Below are 15,443 nucleotides of genomic sequence, written 5' to 3' on the forward strand. Positions count from 1 at the left end.
AAGCAGTGGTATCAACGCAGAGTACTTCTCTCTCTCTCTCTCTCTCACTAAGCAGTGGTATCAACGCAGAGTACTGATGACTTTTACTTCTGATGAATAATTGTTGCACGACTGTTAACAATGAGACGTTTCCATCTGACACACCGAATAATAAACAAATTTTTTTTCTTTCAGGAACTGTATCGACTTTTATAACGAATACACTCACGCACTTGATCGAAAATAAAGAATTTATTTATCGATTGTAACAGTTAATCACAATCTCGGTTACTACTGATTGATTATTAAAATCACTCACAAAAAAACGCGTTAAATGAAAAGCGCACTGATAAGAAATAGCGCGAGGAAGAACGTAGATCTGATAATAATTGAGAACACTGAAGTAACAGTTTTTATTCGAAATAAATGACTTGCGATAATGAACAACTTAAATTGAGATGACAGCGACTAATTGCGAGAGAACAGCGAGAGCGAAAAGCGGTCGATGTATTCAGTGACAAGCGAACGTTGACTCTGACCCTTTGTTCGGGAAAAGATATCGGTGAAGGTCTTACATATTATGATTGTCGACCAGCTGATTTGACAACAGCATGGTGTGGCGAGGCGCGCGGTGAGACGCGAGTGTCGCGGCGAGACGCTCGAGACGCAGAAAAAACATAAATAAGTCTCGGCAATACATCGATCAGCTGCGAGACGAAAATATACATATAGACGCGATATATAATTAAATTGAAATAAAAGTATCTTAATACGCACGTTACTCGATGCGGGACACAATAGTCTGCGACGATGACAACAGACTGCGGTAACGCGACGCGACGATAACAATTACGGCGTTGCCGAATGTGAACGCGTACATACATTACATGTAATAATAATATGTATAATTCTTAAGTTATTTAAAAAAAACATATTATAACGTATTATAATACGTTATAATACTTTTTTTTTAAGTAACTTAACATTATCTACTGTTTTGTCTTTTTTTCGCAAGCGAGACATGAGAAAAATTATTTTTATGTTTTTGCGAACAAGATGTTCCACGTATCAATGTGTTGGTTGCTCTGAAAAGAGCGGATTGTTTTTTGGTCGCTCTGAAAAGAGCAGATTTTTAGTTTCAAAAAAATTCATAATAGGTGCTCAAAATGACCACCATCCATTCTAACGCAAGCTCTCATGCGTTTTAATAGATTTCTTTGAACATTCTCCATTACTTCTTCTTCGATATTCCAAATCGCATGTCGCAATTTGTTTTTAAATCGTCGACGTTCTCGGGAAGCGTTTTATAAATTATTTCTTTACAATATCCCCATAAAAAGAAATCTAAAGGATTAAGATCCGGGGATCTTGCGGGCCAACGTATCGGGCTATACCAACCCATCCAACGTCCAGGAAACTGCTCGTTCAAATAATTTGTTACGATTCTGGCGTTGTGCGGCCCAGTACCGTCTTGTTGAAAAACAATCTTGTTTCTCTTTAATAGTGGGACTTCTTCTAAAAAATCCGGTATATTTTCTCTTCGAAATTCAACGTATGTTTGGCCAGTTAAAATATCTGGAAGAACTGGCCCAAGTATTTGATTACCCATTATTCCAGCCCACTATCTTCCAGCGAATTTGGAAATTTCTGAGCCGCGTAACTCTTGGATTTTCTTCGCTCCAAAAATGCATGTTATGGGAATTGAAAATTCCTTCTTGTGTGAATAACGATTCATCGCTGAATATCACACGAGAAAAGAATCTAGGATCTCTATCCACTTTCCTCAAAAAATTTTCGCAAAATGTCCGTCTTGCATGACAATCTTCTCGTCGCAAATGTTGCACGCGTGTGTAATGAAATGCGTGCAACTTTTCTTCTTTCAGTATTCGTTGTACCGTTGAATATGATAAATTGTGTTCTCAAGCAACCACCCGAATACTCGTTTCAGGATTATGCTCGACAGCACGTACAACTCGCTCCGTGTTTCGCAAATTTCTTGCATCGCGATTTCTTCCAGTATCGTGTTTGTTCGGATGGACATTGCCAGTCTCGTATAATCTCTGAGCTGCTCGAAGTATGACGGGAGCCGACGGATGTCTTACTCGATTTGAATATAATTCGGCTATCGTCTTGCAGCTACGTGATACTGCGCGTGACACTCGCCAAGTGCCATCAACATATCGTAATATTCTTCGTTTGTCATATTGTCCTCTTAACGCTTGTAATAATCGAAGGATTATTGATTGCATTGTCGATCTGCATCTTATTTATACGATTCGCAGGGGGTCGATGCGCTAGAATCGCAACAAATTATTTGAACGAGCAGTTTCCTGGACGTTTGATGGGTTGGTATGGCCCGATACGTTGGTCCGCAAGTGCCCCGGATCTTAATCCTTTAGATTTCTTTTTATGGGGAGATATTGTAAAGAAATAATTTATAAAACGCTTCCCGAGAACGTCGACGATTTAGAAACAAGATTGCGACATGCGATTTGGAATATCGAAGAAGAAGTAATGGAGAACGTTCAAAGAAATCTATTAAAACGCATGAGAGCTTGCGTTAGGATGGTGGTCATTTTGAGCACCTATTATAAATTTTTTTGAAACTAAAAATCCGCTCTTTTTAAAGCGACCAAAGTCAATCCGCTCTTTTCAGAGCGACCAAATACAATCCGCTCTTTTCAGAGCGACCAACACATTCATACGTGGAACATCTTGTTCGCAAAAACATAAAAATAATTTTTCTCAGGTCTCGCTTGCGAAAAAAAGGCAAAACAGTAGATAATGTTAAGTTATTTAAAAAAAAGTATTATAACGTATTATAATACGTTATAATGTTTTTTTTTAATAACTTAAAAATTATACATATTATTATTATATGTAATGTATGTACGCGTTTCACGTTCGGCAACGCCGTAATTGTTAAGCTAAGACTCCATAGACGCGTTGAGTTGCGGCAACGCAGAGTATGCGGACCAATCAGAAGCCTGCCGCGAGCCACCTGCGCCAACTTGCGTTGAAGTCAAAATTTCTTAATTCTGCCGCAGCGGCAAGACACGTTCGGTAATATTCGGCTGTATCCGTGTCTACTCGGAACCGCCAAATGTCAAGTTCGTAGCTGATACATAACCTCTATAATCGTACGAATCAACAATCAACAGTTTAGGATGACTTCAGTGAATTCTTCTGAACATTCTAGTGAGGATCTGAATGAATTAATCATTCATTTTGTTAGATCCTGTCCAGAAATATGGGATGTAAAAAATAAATATTATAAAGATAATAATGTTAAAACAAAAAAGTGGGCAGAAGTGGCTCGAGAGCTCAATGTTCCTGGTAATTATACTGTTCAATTTCATTGTATATCTATGTTATTTCTTATATATATAAAATAGATAATTGAATGCAAATATACTAACAGCTTTTGAAAATAAATTAGTAACATTTTAATTTTGAGATTATTTAAACTTTATTTTTACGTTATTTTAATATTTCGACTTTATTACAATTATTATGTTTCTTTAACAGATGACTTTGTTAAATCTCGCTGGCGATCCATCAGAGACAGATTTATGAAGCAACGAAAGAAACTTGTAACGAAAAGTGGTCAATCAGCAACAAAAGTATCAACATGATCGCTTATGCCTCACCTTGAATTTTTTACTGAGACAATAAAACCATGAGAGTAATTTTTTTTATTCATGTCTTAATTAATGTATATAAAATTTAATGTTAATTTATTTTAATGAGTTCTATAATTGCAGAACAATTTCAAATTTACAAGATTCTCGTATTGTTACAACGTCAGTTCCAGTTCTAACTACAATATCCCAGTCAATACCACCAACGTACAGTTATTTACCAGGAAATAAAGCGGTATTTAATGAATTATCTGTAGAAACAGGTACGTCTTTATTTTTGTAGTGATAAATAAAAAACATTTTGTTATCAAATTAAGCTCTTAATTACTATATACTTAATTACTGTAATAACTTTGTATCGGATTTTTCAGGCGATAACGTGGAATCAAATGCATCGTTGCAACAAAATTGGCAATTGTTGACTCCTCTCTCGAATACAAGTGATGAATCATGTTTTCCAAGTCCTGGATTCCAGGCTATATCTCCAGACACTTTAACATCAACTTCAATGTCCAGGACTTCTCCAATGCAAATCTCATCACGTTCTGCGAATCCGGTTCAAGCTGCTAAAGAACGTATGATTACTTTTCAGCATTTGTATATGCTTTCATTGGGCATGTTTGATTTTAATGATATTAAATGTTATTATTTGATACCTTATTATTTGATTCGTTATTTGATACGTTATTATTTGATCATATGTTTCCATTATTTTTATATGAATGAACAAAGTATTCACAAAGTTTTATTATTCCCCAGGTAAAAGTAAATTACTAGATCCTGTGGACGAAGCGATTTTAAACTTGGCTCAAGAAAAAACTCTGTTACTTTAACTTCAGTGTTCTCAATTATTATCAGATCTACGTTCTTCCTCGCGCTATTTCTTATCAGTGCGCTTTTCATTTAACGCGTTTTTTTGTGAGTGATTTTAATAATCAATCGGTAGTAACCGAGATTGTGATTAACTGTTACAATCGATAAATAAATTCTTTATTTTCGATCAAGTGCGTGAGTGTATTCGTTATAAATGTCGATACAGTTTCTGAAAAGAAAAAATTTGTTTATTATTCGGTGTGTCAGATGGAAACGTCTCATTGTTAACAGTTGTGCAACAATTATTCATCAGAAGTAAAAGTCATCAAACACCTCTACAAGGTAAGAATAAAAGTGAGAGAGAGAGAGAGAGTGTACGCACACACGCGACACACACACACATACAAACACATCGCGTGTAGCGAATAGCTGATCGCAGCGAGTGCCTTACGCAGTCGCCCGCGTTGGATAATGAGTTACGCCGCTCCTGCCTACCGCCCGTACTCGTGCCGTATTTCGCTAACTATTTCTTTTAATAATTTGAAAACTAAGCTTCGGATCAATTTTTGGCAAAGGAAAAATCGTCTTAGAATTCAGTCAGGAATACGACATTTTAAGGACAAACAGTTGTTTAGAATCACCCTGTATTTCTGTAAATACGTCTTGTATATAATTCTATCACTATTTGTAATGTCCCGCTAAAGTGTTAAATGTAGTCACGTGTTGGACTCTAATAAACAGCAACATCTTAAAGTACGACGCATTGGTGTCCCCTTTCCGCGAACCTGGATTCCGATGCGCTATCCGCGCATTCCGGTGAACAACAAACGCCTTGCGAAGAGCTCGTTACAAACATTGCAATACTGTATTTGCATAACATGAAACCTTGTCTGTATTCTGAAAACTACGTATGACCCAAGCAGTGCTTTGAATTCTTTGATTTGAAATAGTACGTTGAATTTTTTTATCTGAATTTGATTTTTGAACAGAAGCAACTACTTTTGGTAACGCCCATGGAACATCTTTCACTTTATGACAGCGTTCTTTTGACACAGTGCACTCTCTGCAATCTGAAAGCCTTCAACCAGTCCGAGATGAAGTTCTCTTTGGCTCCATCCGGTGGAAAGGCTTGATGCGAGTCCGCCCGGAACTGCGGTCCGTCAACTCCAGTTAATGGCCCAAAATCTCCTGTCATAACGAAGTTGCTGTTTATCGTGGCGGCCCAACCTTGTATGGCCGCGTTATTCGCCTGGACATAACAGCACCCTCTTCCATGCGTAGTCCTTTCCCTCCGTAGGGAAAATAGAACCGCCTGGGAAGCCGTTACGTTTCCAAAAGCGTACGGTTCATGCGCGTTGCTCACAGTTCTGCTGAGCTCTGCGGTATTGGCGTTTCCAGCCACGAATACTGCTTTAGAGAAGACGAGACTAGTTTGCACGGGTTTTCGCTGGACATCGTGGAACTTGACCATCTTGAAGTCGCGCGCGCACCGAAACAATACATTGCTCACTTCCTGCAGCAATGCTGGGACTATCTGTAGTCTGCCAGCCATGTCGTCCGATTCGGGAAAGTCGTAGTTGCCCAGAACCGCGCGCCCTTCAGGCGTCAACTGCTCAATCGGATAGTAGCCAAGCAAGTTGCGCGTCAGAACCGTATTCGCGGGGGCTAAATCAGGTGGTAGTGGTGCATAATCAGCATTGTTAGTCATGCTGGCCTGCACGAAATTCCGGGTGACAAGCGGCGAAACGTAACACTCATAGGCGTTGTGGTTCGCAGAGTCAGCAACGCCGAAGCTGCCTGGAGAGGCACCGAATAGCGAGTGCTGCGGCAGCGCCGCCTCTGGGACATTAACGCGCACTGTGTCACCGGATGGCTTCATCACCGTGTTGATCATTGCAAGATATTCTGCAATTGGTTGCGGTACATACATTTCTTGAGGAATAAGCGAGATAGCGTCACGCTCATCGCTATACCTGTTCTCGCTGTTAAACCGATTACCGTGCGGAACAGCCATGCGTTTAAGCACGACGTCATCGCGTGCAGGAACCCACAGAATGGCATCTCCCGCTTTAGTCGTGGGTTTATCTGTTTCAGCTCACGGTGGGTTGTTTCACATAGCAGCGGAAAAGTCGACATATCTAAATTGTGCGAGTATACCTTCCTGACCGGTCGGGATCCAGAGACTAGCTCATATAGAGGTTCGTCCCGATCACCGCTATCCTGGACGGAGCGATACTTCGCCACATCGACTACCTGAACCCGGGGCGGAGGGCCCTGCGGATTAGACTGCTGTTGCGTGGCCATCTTCTTTCTCTTCCAGGCCTGCGCTCTCCTCCTATTGCGCTGCTGCCTGGTGGGGTTTGGCTGTGGCTGCCGGTCCTGGAAGTCGGTTTCAATTTGCGCCTGACTACTCCAGTCCCTTGCTTGCCTCCAGTCTTAATCCAGAACGTGATTCTGCTGACGTAGGTGTTCCCGTTGCCATCGCCGGACTCCGGCGGGATTGGGGTCCTGTGGTGCAGCTTGAGCACGTCGTTTGTCTGCGGTATTAAACATCGCATTTGAGCTTCTGCTATTCATAATGAAAAGTCTAATTTGCCGTCAAAAACGACAATCATTTCTGCTTTCGGATTGTGTATCTGTTTTAAACGATTATATTCAATAATAGCTTTTTTGTTAGCTATTACTGCTGAAGGATCGAAGTTAATTAAATGTAATCCTTCTAGAGATGTTACTCGCGACAAGGCAACATAAATTTGGTTTGACCACAACTAAATATAGAGTTTCCAATGCCGTAATAGCACTTTGCAAACTTAATCCTTGACTTTTATGAATTGTGATGCCATAACTTAAAGATAATGGAAATTGTTTTCGAATAGCATATGCTTTATCCAACACCTGAAATTTAACACTTACTCTTTCAATTGCATATTCTACCTGATGGTAAAAGAAGATTGATCTTTTTTACCTCATCAATAGACGTTTCTTGTACAATTGAAATCACTTTAGCAATTGTACCGTTTACAAGACCCAAACTAGCATCGATATTACGCCGAATCATAACTTTTGCTCAAATTTTAATTGTAATTTGTTTTGAAAGCCCAGCTGGTCGAGAATTATCATCATCGTTATTTGACAATACTTTTAATACTTTCTTTTTTACATATGATATACATTCAATCGTATCTTGAGCAATTAATAATATTTCTTTGGAAACAATGGGACTTAACATTGCATCATTAAGGACATTACACATATTACAAGTTGGCAATAAACAAACAGTGTCCGATGGTAAACTGTTAATAAAATCACATAATTCATTTAATCTAGATTCGAAATAATCAGCTTTGATATTTTTCTACTCTCTAGAATTTTATAATCAGATTTTGTCACTAAACCTATACGAATTCGCGACAATAACTTACGGTAAGAATCATCTCCTTGCTGGCGCATATTGATTGTCAATTTATCATACTCAAATAATGTAATCCATAAATTAACAGCATTTAAAGAACCAAGACATTTAGCAATTTTTTTATCTGATAAATGTATAAAGATAGGATCTTCGCGTACAGGAGGTAATTGAAGCAAGTCTCCGAATAAAAGAATATGCTTTCCACCAAACCAACCATCATCGCAATCACTAGTGTCAAAAATCTCAGACAATCGAAGGTGTATATATATTAAAGTCAAATTAGATATCATTGACACTTCATCAATTATAAACATCTTTAAGATCGGCTCGTAAAACTTTCAATACATGATCAGATAATTGTTTATACTTAGGAGTTTGACCATGTTTAACGGGTAATTGAAGCAATCTATGAACTGTCAAACCATCTATATTAAATGCTGCTATACCAGTAGGTGCTGCTACAATAGTATCTTTGTTGAGATTTTGTTTTATCCAGCATTTAATAGTCTTGATTAAGAAACTTTTTCCAGTACCACCTTCTCCGCTAACATATAATCGTAATATTGATTTATCGGACTCTACAGCATTGATAACTTTATCAAATACTCGTTTTTGATCCGTATTTCATTTTACTATCATTTCAGATACATCAATTTCTTGAATCGCTCTATTTAGATTTTAGATTAGATAATTTATTGATTCCCCTTAGGGTTACACAAAATTTACAAACTTCAATTTCGCTCGCTATGTTCTACCTAACTTACACACACACACACACACACGCTCTTTCTTTTCTTTATCTTATTACTATCTTACATAATAACTTATTTACTAACTTATACTTAAACTTATACTAACTTAACCTTAACTTAACCTATGTGGACCTCCGTTTTCTGGCGTTTTTTTTATTTTACCCTCCTCTCTTTCTCTCTCTCTCCCCCTCTCTCTCCCCCTCCCCCTTTCCCTCTCCCTCTCTCTCCCTCTTCCTCTTTCTCTTCCTCTCTCTCTCCCTCTCTCACTCCCACTCTCTCCCTCTTCCATCTCCTTCCCCTCCCTCGACCGCCTTCCTCCTCCCTTGTCCCACATCTTTTCCAACTCTTTTAACCAAAACTCACCCTCTCCATCATCCCCCAGCACATTCTCTATCATCTCCTGCCAGCTTCCTTCCTTCCCCCATCCCATACACTCGTCCCATACATGCTCCCATGTCTCTATACCTCCCCCACATATTTTACATCCCCTCTCATTCTTCTTTTCCCAATATCTGCTCCCTCTCGCTACCCTCTGCCATCTCCCTTCACCCCATTCATTTCTAAGATATTTTGGAATTCCCTCACCCTTAAACCACTTATACCACGGATTATAATTTGAGGTTGCTATTCTCTCCTATCTTTCCTCCCTTTGCCTTAATCTTTCCACCTCTTCCACTTTCTCCCACCTGAACTCTCCCCTTTCCCTGCTCTCTTCTACTTCTCTTAACGCCATCCTTTTATCTCGAAAAAATTTCTTCTTTTTTCCCCATTCCGACAATCCCGTTCCTTTTTTAGCCCTCTTCTTAACGAGTACGCTAACACTTAAGAAAGCGTCATACCATCCATTTACTTCACGAATATATTCACCTAAATCTTCCCATAACCTCTCACTTGGACTTAGTGTTAAAAACCATATCGCAGGTCAATAATCCTGCGTCATACAATTTAAATCGTTTCTCGGTTTACGCCAATATTGCTCCGTATTTCGAAGTGTGGCAAATATTGTACTCAAATTAGATTCCAACAATTCTTTCGACATTGCGTCTAAGTATTCTGCAGCTGTATAACGAAGTCGCGGATTAGTTACATTCATTTTATGAAAAATTTCACGACTTAATTGACGCATATTTGCATCGTTCAATAAATAAAATAAGTATTGTTGATTGAATCTATACTGTGGATGTTTAGATGTCAAACGACATTTAATAAATTTATGATCATGAAGTTTGACTTGTCTAGTCTCATGTTGTTTATTAATACCAGAAGAATATAAATCTGGAAAACACATTAAATCTAAATGTTGCTCACGATTATTCAAAGGCAACTTCTGAATTTTTAACATTTGATATAAGGTTGTCGCAGTTTTATTTGCTTTCTTTTCATATAAGGGATAGATAGTATATTGTTCGTAATAGCCACCTTTTTCAACATTAGTAACTTGAGTTAACATTGCTTTCCGTTGGCCTTCTAATGTATAATTTTATATCTCTTCCATCGGATCATCTAATGATTGAATCTCATCATCAGTCACTTCTGCATTATCTTCTGTCTCTTCCATTTGGAATTCAGAATTTTTTAATTTTGGTAAACGTAAATTATTGTGATTATTTGGCAATATAATATGAGAGTATAAAGTATTGTTGTGCTTTAACCACGTTAAAGCGTCAAATACTTTTTTAACATCAACTACCTTTTCCCAAATAATCTTTGATTTTGTCGGGATACCTCTAACTAATATATATAATTCATGATTAATATTTATTGGATCAGTATTAGAACATAATTTATTCAATGTCTCCTGTAACGGAAGTGGTAAATGAAATGTTCTACCTTTAATTTTTGATACCATTTGTCTTTGAGGCAACTTTTTATTCATAACAGTTCTCATTTTGAGAACAGTTTGAAACGCTTTAGCTCTCTGTATAAGAATTTTTTCGAATGTATATTAAGAGATGATATTACTTCAGGCATCTGATTTGTAAAGAGATTATTTAAGACGCAGTATGCAGGCATTAAGCCGTTACGAAATTTGCTTGCACAATAATTACATATATATTGCGCATCAACTTTTTGTTGTTGTACATACGTCATTAAATCTCTCCAAATTTGAATATGTATTTGTGTCTGAAGACTATTGACTTTAGAAATATTTTTTTTATAACACAATCTCGCACGATACGCAAACATGTCGTAGTGTGTCCACAGAGCGTTTAGTCAACGCTTTAAATGCTTGACAATATTTAAAAATAATATTATCATCACTCAAAATTGTATCAGTCCGTTGATGTCTGTACATATCTATTTTTTCCTGTGCAGAAGTCACAATTTCATTCAAAGTGTTCATATCAGCACGATTTAATGCATCATCTAGATTTTCCATCTTTTGATAAAAAAACTGTAAGTTGGTAAATTAAACGCTTCATATATCTTACTTTTGGAAAATGAGGCGATAATAATTGAACTGGAAGAAACATTCCTTTGCGAAGTGTTAAATCAATATAACAGCTACGCATATGACCTAATTTCTCATTTGAAGTTTTCATAGTACATTTATGAATACTTTGCATCAGTTTTGGTTCATTCTTTAAAGTACATGTATTTACGGTTTCGAGAAACTTCTGATAACAATCAATTAAAAGCGGATCGTTAATCTTACAGCTTGCAGTATTGCACATCAGTTTTGGTTCATTTTTTAAAGTACATGTATTTACGGTTTCGAGAGACTTCTGAGAACGGTCAATTATAAAAGCGGATCGTTAATTTATAGTTTGAAGTATTACACGACCAAGATTTTTTAGCTCGTTCTGTTATTAATGGTAACATGTTTACTACTTTTCCTTCTACATTCATTACCAAAGGTTCCAATGGATTTACATCATGATGATATGTAGACTCAATGAAATAATTTTCAGATGAGGCTGTATGTCTAGATTCGCCACATAACGCAGTTAATTTGTCTTCAATTGTAGAACAATCTGCGATAAGAGTCAAATACACTTCTGATTTCTTTTTAATCAAACTTTACATTTTGTATATATTGCGAATATAATTTGTTCTAATACACATGCACCAACGTACAATTTTTTCGGCTTTTAATCGTTTCTCAATATGACCTTTAATATTGATTTTTTTCAATATTTTTTATAAATATTTCTGAAGAATTACGAAGTTTTATGGTTTTTTGACCGAAATTGTTCATACTTTTTAGTAATTTTTTTGACAATATTGCAAGTTTTTTTTTCAAATGTAGATTTTGTCTTGATTTTGTTCTGTTTTTTTGTCTGATAATATCGCTTATTATAAAACCATTTGTGATTAGGATCCAATCTTTTTTGTCTATCTCGTTCATACTCAAAGTTTTTCAAATAATGCATACGCTTTTGTGCGCTTTTCTAAATCTTGTTCATATCGATATCGATTTTTAATGCATTTATTTTCTAAGTTCTGTTGATATCGATTACGCTTTTGAGCGCGTTTATTTTCTAAATTTTGCTCATATCGATCACACTGTTTAGCGCGATTATCTTCTAAATTTCGTCTATATCGATCGCGCTGTTTAGCGCGATTATCCTCTAAATTTCGTCTATATCAATCGCGCTGTTTAGCGCGATTGTCTTCTAAATTTTGTTTATAACGATCGCGTCATTTAACGCGTCTATCTTCGAAGCTCTGTTTATACAGATCATGCTGTTTAATGCAATTATTCTCTAAATCGTGCTTATATGAATCATGTTTTTTAGCCTGATTATTTTCTAAATCTTGTGTATAGCGTGTGCACGTTTATTTACCCAGTAATTTTCCAAATCATGCTGCTTAGTTTCTTCATAAATATCATTGTTTGTTTTTATGAAATTCTTTAAAGCATTTTTCATTAATTGTAATTGATTATTACTTAATTCTTTCTTAGATTGGTAAATATGACGTTGCTTTTCTAAACGATTCAAACTTTGTTGTTCCATCTCACCTCGACGTATAGTACGTTTACGATCTGCTTCAGTCTCTCTTGCTTTTATTACTGCTAATGGAAGCACCTTTTGAGGAGTATATTGTGGATCTTGTGGAAAATGCTCAATAACATTAGATTCAAAAATCTTAATTAAATGCATACCCATTAAATTATGATCATATTTTATTTTTTCGGATTTAATATTGAATAACAATGAAATTGCAAAAGCTATTGCAAAAACTCCGCAATCGCTACTGTTTGGTTGGTATTGTACAGTAGGAAATTTGACAGAATTTTTCTCAAAGTTATATGTTGGAAATAATCTTTTAAAGAATTGTTTATGATGTCTATGCAATTTTTTATTATTTAATGAATCATAAATAAATATATTTTTTGTATCGTAATAGCTACACACCCAATGTCCATCTGATGGACCTGACGAACTATGTAATATCTGTATACATTTTTTATCTACTGGAACAGGATGAATTGTGTCAAGACATTGTATTCGCCACATTTCGACGAGTCTGTAATCTGAACAATTTTTTAAAAGCTCATTAAACAGTTCCATGTGTAAATCAGTTAACCATTCACCCCGAACAATTATATCTCTCGTTCCGCACTAAAATTACTCGTCTGTTTGTTGTTGTAGACATTTTGTATATGCACAGCCTTTTGTAATCTTACGTAAATATTATTAGTAAATGTATAAACTTATAATTGCCTTATATAGACGCACAGCAGCCTTGAATTGGCACACAACAATCTTATATCTTATATAAGCGCACAGTACTTTTGTATAGGCGCACAGCAGCTTTGTGTAGGCGCACAGCAGCTTTGTGTAGGCGCACAGCAGCCTTATATCGGCGCACAGCAGCCTTATATTGGCACACAGCAGCCTTATATCGGCGCACAACAGCTTTATATCGGCGCACAGCAGCCCTATATTGGCGCACAGCAGCCTTGTATCGGCGCAAAGCAGCCTTTTGTAGGTGCACAGCAGCCTTGTATCGACATATGTATATATGTATAACAGTCTTCGAAGCCGAACTCGGAGTAAACCTTCTATAGGCGTACCTTTAAAAAATAATAATTAAAAATATACTTACCTTAATTCTACCTTTAGTCACTAATCTAAAATCCTGTAATAAACACTGCATAAAAAATTTATTTTATTCATATATAAAATATTTTTTATTTTTTATATTTATTTATTAATATATAATTAATATTTTAACACTAGTATATACAGAATTAAATTAATTATTAAAGTAAATAAAGTAAGACAGAGATAAGTACATTAACTTTTTTTTTTGTCTTGTATTTAATGGTGTGTCTCAATATGCTCCACATATATTTTTTTTTAATTACACTTGTATATATATATATATATATATATACAATATACATATATATATGTATGTATATATACATACAGGTCTTATTTTAAAAGAGCCACAAATATTTCTTCAACAATGCATTTTAGAAAAAAAATATTTCAAACAAAAGTTGTAGGATTTCGAGAAGGAAAGAAATTGACGCTACTGACTTTTTCTTAAAAAGCGATTTTGAAAATCATGTAAAGGTCATTTATGTTTTTTTTAATGGAACTATCTTAATTTTTTTATTTAAATAGATTTCTCGTATAATATTCACTATAAAAAGATTAAGAATATGATCCTCATAATATATATATACAAGAAGTTATACAAAACGAGAAGAATTAATTGATGCAAAGAAAACAGTTGTTTTTAAGAAAAAGTATGTAAAAATCAAATGACCTTAAAAATCACTCTTTAAGAAAGTCAGTAGCATCAATTTCTTTCCCCCTCTAAATCCTGCAACTTTTGTCTAAAACATTTTTCCCTAAAATGCATTATTCAAGAGATATTTGTATAAATCTTTTATAAAATAGGACACACTGTATACATATGTATATACAAGATGTCCCACATAAAATGTTACAAGCTATTTTCTCCACTACTACTAGTGATATTAACTTGAATTTTTTTTAATGGTGCTTGAAAATTTGATGGATAAAAAATATTGAAGGCTTTTTTTAGGAACAAAAAGAGGACTCCACTCATTTTTTAAATTGGAACCGTTATAATTTTTTCATATAAATCGATTCCTTACAATATTTGGCATAAAAAGTTCTAAGAGTATATTTTGTACTTTAATGTTACATAATTTTTCGATGATCTCTCTCTCTTTTTTTTTACCTTAACTTGATACATTTAAAAAAAGAAATTTAATAAAGTTAATGTTATTAAGTAAAATACTACTTTGTACAATCCTGCAGAAAAAATTAAATTTATTTTAATTTTCGATATACTTATGTAGGGCATAATAAAATTTATCAATTACTATTGTATTAAAAAAACTATGCATCTATCTATTTAATGAGTATGTTGCAACGATAAACAAAAGCGGGCCCGCTATCACGCCTCGCCGAGCGGAATAAACCATGCGCCTAAGTGTGTCTGATGTATATATTTCGTCGCGCTAGAGATAAGTGCTACATATAAGCCTCGAGACCGCGAGCTCGTAAAATTTAGCCACGCGCAATAGCTAATAGCCAATCCATGACGTCCTATCCGTGACGTCCTCGCGACCGTAACCCCCCGATGGGGGACCACATATCACGAAACAGTCACAGATGCACTATTATTCGTGGCTCCTAGCGAGACAGTACGGAAGACGGTGCGTGGTAAAAAAAAGCCGAGTCTTTCGATCGTATACAAAACCGAGTCTTTGCGATAATTAAATATTCTTGCGAATATTCGTCGTTGACAATAGAAGCCGAGTCTTCTTTCGATAATTAATACAAGACCGAGATCTTGTTAATAACCGAGACCGAGACCTCATATATTATAATTACACAAACATTTTAAATAAAC

At 35.8% G+C, this 15,443-nt stretch overlaps 1 protein-coding gene across 1 annotated transcript in view; it reads left to right on the forward strand.

The window, feature by feature from the left end:
• The window catches only part of LOC145946450 (uncharacterized), a 7,799-nt gene extending 3,346 nt beyond the window's left edge, over window positions 1–4,453 (forward strand). Inside the window, exons 3-5 of the mRNA XM_083056062.1 lie at window positions 3,744–3,883; window positions 3,992–4,195; window positions 4,380–4,453. Coding sequence (XP_082912188.1) covers window positions 3,744–3,883; window positions 3,992–4,195; window positions 4,380–4,453 — 418 coding nt within the window. The remainder of the gene's footprint in view (window positions 1–3,743; window positions 3,884–3,991; window positions 4,196–4,379) is intronic.
• Window positions 4,454–15,443: the final 10,990 nt, after the last annotated feature.

The sequence above is a fragment of the Prenolepis imparis genome, unplaced genomic scaffold (assembly GCF_030444845.1).
Source record: "Prenolepis imparis isolate NDT839.2.m4 unplaced genomic scaffold, iyPreImpa1.0 SCAF_16, whole genome shotgun sequence".
Lineage (NCBI taxonomy): Eukaryota > Metazoa > Arthropoda > Insecta > Hymenoptera > Formicidae > Prenolepis > Prenolepis imparis.